This window comes from Pundamilia nyererei, unplaced genomic scaffold, assembly GCF_000239375.1.
Source record: "Pundamilia nyererei isolate P.nyererei 1_Seehausen unplaced genomic scaffold, PunNye1.0 scaffold00114, whole genome shotgun sequence".
NCBI classification, from domain to species: domain Eukaryota; kingdom Metazoa; phylum Chordata; class Actinopteri; order Cichliformes; family Cichlidae; genus Pundamilia; species Pundamilia nyererei.
Genome location: NW_005187515.1, coordinates 803,617 through 814,995, shown reverse-complemented (window position 1 = coordinate 814,995; position 11,379 = coordinate 803,617). Strand labels below are relative to the sequence as shown.

Here is an 11,379-nt window from a genome sequence, read left to right as displayed (position 1 = left end):
ACACACACACACACACACACACACACACACACACACACACACCTAGATGCCAATATCTGGATGCATATTCAAAAAAAGCCTGTTTATGTCAGTTTCAGTGTCTGATTGAACTGAAAAACAGATCCAGTCACCCAGTGGGTGAACCTCTGGACGGCAACATTTTGCAGAAAGATCAGCAGACACTGATGTATCCATAATGTCTTCTACATTCAGCACTGGCTTCGCACCTTCATGGCCCAAGGGCTAATGTGGTGCCTTTGGGGCCTAAACCAGCAGGATTTGTTCACCTTTGTAGGGGACAGGAAAGGATGTGAAGACAGCAGCTTGTCATCACCTTGTCATGGCATGTGAACTTGAACAATAACTTGTTAATGGGTAGACTGGTTCAAGGTTAGAACAGCTGTCTTGACAATTTCATATACAAGCATGTTCATATTCTCTAGAGATAAACTATAAAAAAAAAGAAAGAAAACAAATGAAGAAAGACAAGATAAAATAATAATAATAGAAAAATAAGGAATAGTTTCAGGTGCGCATCCATCACGTGTATTTTATACAGAAAAAAATTCATTACGGCCCCTGGAAGTCACTTATAACCGCAGTCCAAACTGACAATGCCCCTCCACAGAGGGATGGCATAAAGCATTTAGAAGCAACCTGAATCAGCATCCATGAGAACATCAAGAGAAGCCATCAGAGGACCTTAGGAGAGAAAAATCAGTCTTACCTTCAACAGCATACTCTTCAGCTTCAGGGTGAACACGGATCGCATGGAAAGGGGAAATAGAACAGAAAGAAGTCAATATTATATTTCCAAGCACGTGCTTTTCCATAATTTCATCAAACATGGATAAAACATAAAGACATCCAGTTTTGAAGACTTGACAGCAAAATGTATTACTCTCTTTCCCAGAAAATGTAAGGTTAAGTCTTTAATCTACTGACTTTCTTAGAAGGCTGTGGATGCCCCAATAATTCCACAGCTGCACATTGATTTTTCAAGAAATGTCCAACAGAAATATTTTCAACCAGTCCACTGTACCTACAGTTCCTCTCATATCAGTGGCTTTCAGAAATGAAAAACAGTAGGTCCTTTTCATTATGCTAATTTATGCTTGCTCATGTCTTTTTTCTTCCTGTGATCCAGAAATTTCACGCGTTCCTCCATCATCAAGGATCTTCTAATACTTTAAATGCCCCTCGAGGAGAGAGGAGGCTTTTGTAGGAGCTTAGAGCAGGAAACATAGGTGTACCTTAAAGGTAGATCTTACCAGCTTGCATCTTCACATGTTATAAGTAGCTGACATACTTAAGATTAACAGTATGGAACAAAGTATTTCCTATTTGGCTGCTTGGAGTCATCTAATCTTTTGGATTTTCCGTACGTATGTGACTGAGGAAAATAAGCAAACACACTGACACAATGAAAAGCAGCCAATGGCTTCTCAGACTGTTCTACTAAACCACTGTTCAGGAGCAGAAGAGGTCAGTCTGTAAAACAAGAAAATAAAACTGCATTCTTGAGTTAGAAGAAGAGAAGCTACCCAAAAAGGAAAAAAAAGCATACAATATAGGGCTGGGCGATATGGCCTAAAATTCATATTGGGATTAATTTGAAGCATGTGCGGTAATGATATATATCACGATATATTATTTTCTTCTGTATAACGTATTTTCCACACTATTAAGCACACTTAAGATCCTTTAATTTTCTCAAAAATCTAGAGTGTGCCTTATGTATGAATTCTGGTTGTGCTTACTGACCTCGAACCGATTTTGGCTGCAGAAATCTGTTAAAAATGTTTTAGTACAACTTTGGTAAGCCGCACTGCTTGATGGATTGTCAGAGCATTATGCATTAGTGAGGAGCTTCGCGGAGTAATCTGGTTCCAAAACTCCGTCCTCTTCAGGTCCCAAAGTCAAACGAACACTAAGAGTTAAAAACGGTCTAAATTCTTTAATCTTTAATTAAATCATCAGCGTTGCTGCTTTACCAGGTTACCAATTAAATTTAACATCCAGGCATCCATGAAAACAGAAGTTATTAAATTTAACAGAGTTAGAAGTTAACAGGAAGTGAGCTCGCTAGTTTACACCTAAACATTTCATACCATGTTCTGACTGAGAGATTTTTGAAACTAATTAAAACGTACAGCTCTGCTACCACTTCCAACATAAATGAAGACAGAAAACTAAACAGCAGTGGCGTTTGCAGGGTTACTGAAGTTGGACTACCTGGTATATAATGTTGTGCTGCGTGATTGCTAGCGACACAGCTATGTTAGCATAACATTAGCACAGTGAAGCTGGAGGATGAACACCAACTTTTTTTCCACTCGATAGAAGTTAACGTGAGGGATTCTGGTGGTCAGGGACAAATGCAATCGCATAGCAGGATGCTATACACGGGCCAAACTTCAGTCAGGAGAACAACTGAGATCATTCATCCACAATACAAGGTTAGTTATAATATACTGCAACAAAATGGGACTAGAGCAGCTGCGAGAGAATTCAGCAATAATGAATCAATGTTACGGAAGTGGAGGAAGCGCAGTTTTTGGCTTTCCCCATATTTCAAAAGTGCTTCATCTCTTTGCTATGACTGTCGGCATAATTTGCAGATGATAATGGTTGTAGCCACTGCGATGCTTTCGACCAAAACAGATGACATCATCAACATGCGCTATCGCGATAGAGTGGTATAGTCAAAATCTCTATCGTTGGCCACATTTATATTGTTTCTATTGTATATCGTTTATATCGCCCACCCCTAATACCATAGCATCCCTGTGGAGAGCTTGGCATTTTGGTCTGCTTTTGTGGCTTGTGAGCTTGGGCCTTTATGTGACATTGCTGCATTAACTTCTAGCTTGGTTGATAATATTTTAATGTGACTCAACAACGTAGTGGTTCAGTGTGTTTTCTGGCACTTTTTTTTTGAGGGTGGCAGAAGCAATGTGCAGCTGTTGCAGAAGCAGCATGCAGTATCTTCACAGGAATTTCTATCACAACTTATAAAAACCAAAAAGGTCAAGAATCTGAAAATATGCTTAATTTCGCAACTGCAAAGGACAAATCTATTTTCTGCACTACCCATGAGTATGGAAGTCCACGTAATTTATACAACTTCTAGTATTAGACTTCAATTATAAGGTTCTTTTGAATGCCACCTCCCATAACAGGTTGGATACCAACTACTTAACACTAACACTCATGTACATCTCCCTATGCATCCCTGTTGCTAAATTAACCTGAGTTTAGTTCACTGGATTGAGCAAGAATAGCCACTTTCCACAAACACACCAACAAAGCAACCGAAAACTGTTCTTGAATGACAGAGCATCTGCCCAGCTTAAGCACTGGGACAGCGTTTGTCTGAAACAGTTGTTTATATAATCACTGGCCATGACCCTGCTTTTCCTCTCTCTCTCATCTCTGATCATAGCCCATCATCCTGTCTTTCATAAATTATCCTCATGTGTTCCTGTCTATCTTCTGAGCTGAAGTAAAATGATGTTTGATGTACAGTAGAGGTCATTTATACCATCATTGGTCATGACTCTGCCTTTACCCTCCACTCATCTCTGAACACAGTCCATCATCCTGCATTGTCATGTCATCCCTGTTTCTCTCTGTCAAAGAGAGAAAGAGTTTCTCTTTGTTGAGCTCAGCTGCTTAAAGTTTTAACTCCATTCCACCGACATAGTGGGAGAAGGGAGGGAAGGAGAAACTGTGTTTTTTTCAAAAACATGAGAAAGATTTGTATATAGTCGAAGTTCAACACTGGAACTGAATTAACTTGGAATAGCATATATAAATATATAAAATCTCAATTGTTTCAAAGTTAAGCCATAGCTTTGTATTCGAGCAATTACAAGGACGAGCAATTACCTTTATTGGGTCCTAACTCTGGTGTTGACAACAGCTTATATGAGTCAAAAAGCTCCAGCGCTTCTTCTAATTAACATCAGTTGGTCACAAAGAATCAATATCAAATATTTTCCAACATTTGATATTCTTCTTATCTCTCGTCAAAATTAAGAAGGATGCCTTAAGAGGTAATGCTAAAGGAAATGGTGATTATCCATACCATTTAAAGTTTCATTCTAATGTGCCTGACATTTATTTTGCTTCAAGTCGCAATATTTCACAATTTAGCCTTGGGGAAGAAAAATGGTTTCAGTCAGACACTTGGTGGAATGTACCTCTTTCTTTTGAGCTTGTGTCTTTTATCCCATTTACAGTTTCCTGTAATCTGTACCAACCATTACCTTTATCCCCGAGCTGTTTTCCATTAGGGTGTATCCCACATAGCCTCAGGCTTTTAACTCAGCTGGTATTTCCAAAGTGTTTCCAAAGTGCTTGTAATTCACAAGGATATGTGAACAATTTTCAGATCAAATCTAGGCATATTTTGTCCATGCGCAAAGGCGGAGCTTACAGGATAAGATCTAGGATAAAAATCTAGAACAAAGAGAACAATTTTTTATACTAACTCTCATTAAACCTGATACAAAACTAAAATAAATATCAAATGCTGAAATGTACACTTGCATTCAAATTGACAGTCCAATATCTCTAAATTAGTGTACAGTACCTCAAGCAACAAAGAGCTGAAAAAAGTTTAAATGTATCATAAAGACAGCCGCAAAATGCAAAAGAGAGCGCAAATCAGACGTGGGCTGCAATAAAAATAAATAAATGGCAAAGTTAAATTCAGAGGGAAGCAGTAGAGAAGCTGAATGTCTTCACCAATGAATCCCTGAGGGCTTTGGCGGCAAATGAGAGACTTTTCAGACCTAATCCTTACCAAGCTAACTAAAGAATTTACCGAGGGGAGAAAAGCATGCCTGCAATGAAAAACAGCCTCTCTCTCTTTCTATCTTCCTATTTCCCTGCACATGGAGGAAGCTACATAACTGCTGGTTTGATATAAGTATACAAGGTACTGTACATCATAGTTCAAACACAGTTACAGTTACAAACATACAAATTTATCTCCATGTTAAATAATTCAAAATCCAGGTATGCTTAAAAGATTTACCGTATATAATTATTTTGATCTGGACGAACAGAAAAACAAACAAAAACAAAACCCCAAAACAAACAAAATAAACGTGTTGCATGATTTCTGAATGACTTTCAGCATTATTCTGAAAGCAAACATTCAGTGAGTTAATAAGAAATATGGTCTTGGAAATCAAACTGTGCATATCCTGAGAAAAGCCGTCTATTGTGACTGCTGACTTTGTTTCAAAACCAATTATCAAAATTTCCAGAACAACATTCTCATTACAGATAAAGGGCTGAGGCACATCAAGAAGTTATCACAGAGGGAGTTCAAGCTTAACATCTATGGCAACAAGATGTTAAGCTTGTAAATCTTTGTCACACTTGCATGCAGAAAGTCTAATTAAAATTCATACAGACATTGAGTGACGCATGTGCCCACACAAACTTGACACGTGTACAACATAAACTGCACGAACTGTATTACAGAGAATTCACAGTAAGGATGCTTTTTGTTTTTGTTCACAGAGCAGCATTCAGTGAGTTCTTTGTTAATCTTTATGTTAAAACACACACACACACACACACTGTATATAATTCAACTTCAACTCTAAATATAATTGGATAAGTTGAAGAGAATGGCTGGAGGAATAGATGAAATAAAAAGCTGATCTAAAATAAATAAACATATGTTATTAATAAAAAAAAAATCTAGCATTTCTTAACTACTTTTTTTTTACTCCCACAGGGGGGAGTCCATCCCAGTTGACACTGGGCCAGAGGCAGTGGACACTCTCATTCCACACCGAGATGCAGTTATTCACATTAAAAACCAAGGTTTGAAACTGAGAATCTCTGTGCAGTATGCCAAATTTATGTTTTTAGTATTTTTTTAACCTAATTACAAAACCATCTGTCACTGCAAATTAAAATAACTAAGATGCATAAAAGAAAGTAATTATGAATTATTACAGGGGAGTGGAATCTTGATGTATGAAGGAATAAAATAATTATAGTGATAGCAAGAGCACGGTATTGACTAAATTCTTGTGAACACACAAAAAAAATCATCTTTACAGTAAGATAATAGTTACTTTGTATATTTAAATATCAATATGGGCTGTTTTTCCAGTGCAAGTATGAGAAATGTCAAATTACATCTGCCTACTAAAAATATACACTTGCAAATGTTCCAACCACAAAGTGGTTTGATTAGCTAATGTGTCCATTTATTTCCAGTTCACTCTGTATAAACTGTGTCATAAAACAGCAAGAGGAGAGTGGACTAGTGCTGCGATGCACAATGCTTATGTGAGGCTGCTTTGCTTTTTAGGTAATAACGGCTAAGAGGTCTTAATGCTTTGGACAGCAGCTCTACTGCACGGTACCACATTTAGTATACCTTGTATTGAGCTGTACATAAAATAGAGCAAGCTGACTTTAAATGTCTTTCTGTTTTGTTGTCAGCTTTTTCTTCAAACTCATGAGTAACTCTAGTTAAAACTCCATTATTGTGGCCAGCACTATGCCACACGTAAGTAAAGTGTTAAAAGCCAAATGAGAAAAGCAAAAGTCCTTTTCACCTAAGGCTATCTGACATGAGCTAAGAGAGAGGAAAGAAAATGACAGCACTGGTGAAAAACAGAAACAAGAGTATATGGGGAAGATAGGCAGATGAATAGGAAAGCGGGGTTTTTTTGTTTGTCTTCTTTTTTTATCAAAGGAAAGCTCTGTCTTCAACTTTTCCACATTTTCAGAAACTTTCTATCCAAGTGACAAGGTAATCCACAAGTCACAGCCTTGGCAGATTTCACACTAAATCTCGACAGCAAAACACAAAGCAGTCACCTTATAAATGTGCAAAGATTGTATAAGTGAATCTTCCTTATCCGGATTAAAAAAAAACGAATAAATACAGAAACTGACTGATTTATCCAACAACACAACATATACAGCAATCTGCATTTAATACAGTGCATGTGTGTGTGTATGGAAGGATCCAAGTTAACATAACCCACAGAGCCATGTCGAATAACAACAGGCCAAACAGAGAAGAAAAAACTGCAAATATTGGCTCGAGTGGTCAAAAATCGGTGTCATTGTAGCTATTTTATATGTCGTTTTTATGCTTTCACATATTATATTATGAACTGTTTAGCTCTGTCTATTCTGATTCACGTCTAGATTGCCAATTCAAGAGTAAAAAATGAATCTGATTCCAAAAAATGTTCTACATTAAGAAAATTCTTCAGCTATATATATATGCCCTATAGATAAGTCATACCCACCCACAGGTCCTCTGTTGTAGTATAAAACAGAGAGTGTAACCTGATACACTGCTGAGTCATAAAGCAAAAGCAGATTTCAGAGGGAGGTCAGGAAAAGGTAATAACTTAAAATGAGGAGAGGTGCACTACCTCTCCTGCCAATGTCATTACAGTGCTGAGGGTTAAAGTCAGAGGACGAGTAAGATATCAGAGACTCTAAGTAATGTCAAATAAGGACAGGGTCATACAGGAATAAAACATACACTGAAAATGCAAATAAATATCATTACTTGTATACTGCAGTGTGCAACATACCAGTAAAGCTGAGTTTGTGATGTGACTCATGTCAGTGGATAATACTACAGTAATTTTAGCATTTAATATTTTTATGAATTTGTTAGGGAAAAATAATTAGCTATTGTAACTTAAACAAGACAAACAAGACAGACTTGATTTCCAGAAGTTCAAATGATACATATGTTACGTTAAAGTAAACTGTTACAGTAAACTGGAGAGAAAGAAGAATGAGAGAATATTTGTTGATGGTCAAATAGATCAATAAAAAAAACCTGCAAGTCTGTAAGGGGAATGGATTTTAGCAAATCAATATACAATATGACTCACGTGAAAACACAAAACTCATCTAAAATAAATACTGAAAAAATGCAACTTGACTAAATGAAGACTTTATGTTTGGACTATCTAGATTCATTGTTTGTTTCTCAGAATGAAAAGTTAGGATGGAGCCAAAAAGCTGATTATAGAAGGAAGAACATTCTAAGCAAGTTTTTTAAGAATGAATTTAAATGTGGAGTATAAGTACAAAATGAATGTTAAAGCTTTGAGTATTTCACAGAGGAGAACAGTCCAAATAACCACAAGACAGTAGAAGTTTGGAAGCATGAAGACTCCTTGAATCTATTAATGGAGCAATTAGGTTGCTGGTCAGTAATTGCAACAACCAGTCGCGGCAGATGGCCGCCCCTCCCTGAGCCTGGTTCTGCTGGAGGTTTTTTTCCTGTTAAAAGAGAGTTTTTCTTTTCCACTGTCACCAAAATGCTTTGTCATAGGGGGTCATATGATTGTTGGGTTTTTCTCTGTAGGTATTACTGTAGGGTCTACCTTACAATGTAGGCTACTGTTGTTGTGATTTGGTGCTGTATAAATACAATTGAATTGAATTGAAATTCAATTCCTGAGTTCAATTCCACCATCAGGCCGGGGTCTTTCTGTGTGGAGTTTGCATGTTCTCCCTGTGTTTGCGTGGGTTCTCTCCGGGTACTCCGGCTTCCTCCCACCGTCCAAAGACATGCAACTTGTGGGGATAGGTTAATTGAGTAATCCAAATTGCCACTAGGTGTGAATGTGAGTGTGAATGGTTGTCTGTCCCTATGTGTTAGCCCTGCAACAGACTGGCGACCTGTCCAGGGTGTACCCCGCCTTTCGCCCTTTGACAGCTGGGATAGGCTCCAGCACCCCCCGCGACCCTGAAAAGGATAAGCGGAAGCGAATGGATGGATGGATGAATTGAAATGATGTGACTGGGAATAAAGACTGGCTTCTGAAGGAAGAAAATTCAACTGTGGTACTATAGCTGGCAAACACAACTCACTGTCATCACATATTAATATGTTTCCTACAATGAAGTAGGGACGTACAGAATCACACTATGGTGTGTTTCTCAGCCACGGGTAGGGGGAGGGTGGGCAGAAGTCAGAGAAGAATGAAATCAACCAAATTAGCAAAGATGATGCAAACTGACAAAAAAAAGTGGCAAAAACATGGACCAGTGGTGAAGCTTCCCTGAAGTGAATGGCCTAAAATTACTCCAAGATCACACTGACGACTCATCCAGGGGGTCACAAAAGAACCCAGAACAACATTACAGGCTTCACATGTCTCAGTTAAGGTCAGTGTTCATGACTCAACAATAAGAAAGAGACTGTGTAAAAATAGCATCCATGGGAGAGAAAACCACTGCTGACCACAAAGAACACAAAGACTCTTTGCACATTTCACACATTTGCGGTCACGACAATCCACAAGACTTTTGAGTAAATATTCTGGGGACTGATGAGACAAAAACTTTTTGCAAGGTTTGAGTCTCATTACATCTGGAATAGAACTAAAACAGCATTTTAGAAAAGGAATCATACCAACAGTAAAATCTGGTGGTGGTGGTGCAATGGTCTGGGGCTTTTTGCTTTTTTTATTTACCAGAACAGAAGGAGCATGTCCAGTCTTCTTTTACTGACCTTAAGATAAAGCACATTGGGTTCTGCAGCAGGACAATGATCTAGAACACACCATCAAGTCCACCTCTGAATGGCTTAAGCAAACAAAGGCTAGTCAAAGTCCTGTCCTGAATCCAAATGAGATGCTGTGGCATCAGGAAGGGGGCAAACACTTTTTCACATCACTGTTCATGCAGAGTATCAAAAAGAATCTTATTGTCTTATTTGAAAATATTTTTACAGTAATGGACATAGAGGCTTGCATTAAATTTTAAAATATATGGCTGAATATAAAGTTTTACTTCCAAAACTTCCAATATAATTCCCTCCGGTCACATGGCACATGTCCATGCAATAGTCAAAGTTGTCTCAGAGCATGACTGGAGTCACTGCAACAATGGCTGTTGTTATGTTAGCTACTGGCAACCACATAAAACTCCCAAATTCACTCTTTCTAACAGTACGTGGTTCCATTTTTAGTGGTGAACCGTCATTCAGTGTTACAATATTGTTACTGGCTACACTATGGGCTATGGACACGTTAGCTATTCAAACCACCAGGAACATTTGCAGGAAATCATTTTACATGCAAAGCAATCCAGGTCTTCTTTTCTTTTATTGTTACACAGTAAGTGATTCTACATTTCTCAGAATTCCATCTACCAAGCTCCAAACAGTAGAGAAGGTGGTAAGCTGTGTATATGGAAACAATAACCTTTCAGCATACAAAGTTTTATCCGATGAACTAAAAGTGAGCATGGCACCACGCGATCCAAACACAACATATCCTGTGGCTGCTTGGCATTCTCATCTGATAAGGCTCCTGTCAGTGGGGTATTTCTGCCTCTTCTACACTACAGTGACTTTCTCCCTGAATGACTGCTCAACAATGATGTAAAATGGCATCTCTAGTAAGCACTAGCGAGCTATTACACTTTTTTCAGAGGGGACTAAAGCTAAAACCTGACATTCACTGGTGTTGTTTCAGAAAGATTTTTTTTCTCAGCCTATAAATCTATTTATTTAATTGTATGTACAGATATACATTTACACATATATGAATTAAACCAACGATTTTGTATAAGTGCATTCATGTATGATTATAGACCAATGTTTCTGAAATAGATGGCCGGATTGTATAGAGATTTTTAAAATGAGTTCTTGTACTCTAATTTTTGTTCTAGGTGACCCAAAAGAGATTTGCGTCCATTGCTCCTTAAATCTCCATGATCACAAACTCATCTAATAACATAGAGAAAGATCATGTTTTTTTCCGTACCTCGCTATCAAATCCTCTGTCAGATTACATCTTCCAAATCACTACAACATGGGCTGTATGATTATGAAAATATAAAATATAGAAAATATAAAAACACACAGGGTTTTGTTCCGATTGCTGAAGAGCAATTTCATCAGCATTTGATCTACTAATACAGGACTTTATACTCCCCCTTTACTTCATATGCTCGCCTCAGTGCATACTTTTCTACACATTGGTATCAATCAAAAGCCAGATGTTGAACTAATCCAGTCCAACAAGTTATGACATGTTGACAACTGATGCAAGGAAACAATGGCTGTAGTAAAATTCAATGTGAACCATCATGAAAGTGCTATGAAGCACAGAAGTAGGTACAAATATGAGCTTTTTTTCTTCTACATAGTTACTTTATAGCACATGAGATAAAGCCCAAACTTATAAAACTGACAAGTAGCGGCTCAAATTGTTATTAAAGCAGAAAGCGCGACTCCAATATGATTCCAGACTGTCCAAAGAAAAACAAGTGACATTTCAAACTTTTGACTCAGCATCTTAAATCTGTATCCCCATAAAGACGACAGCAGCAATGTTTTATTTATTTGGGGCT

At 37.8% G+C, this 11,379-nt stretch overlaps 1 protein-coding gene across 1 annotated transcript in view; it reads right to left on the bottom strand.

Annotated features, from left to right (window-relative positions):
* LOC102215665 (neurexin-2-like) overlaps window positions 1-11,379 on the bottom strand; it is a 337,295-nt gene that overhangs the window by 219,848 nt on the left and 106,068 nt on the right. Inside the window, exon 3 of the mRNA XM_013913079.1 lies at window positions 728-748. Within this exon, the coding sequence (XP_013768533.1) occupies window positions 728-748 (21 nt within the window). The remainder of the gene's footprint in view (window positions 1-727; window positions 749-11,379) is intronic.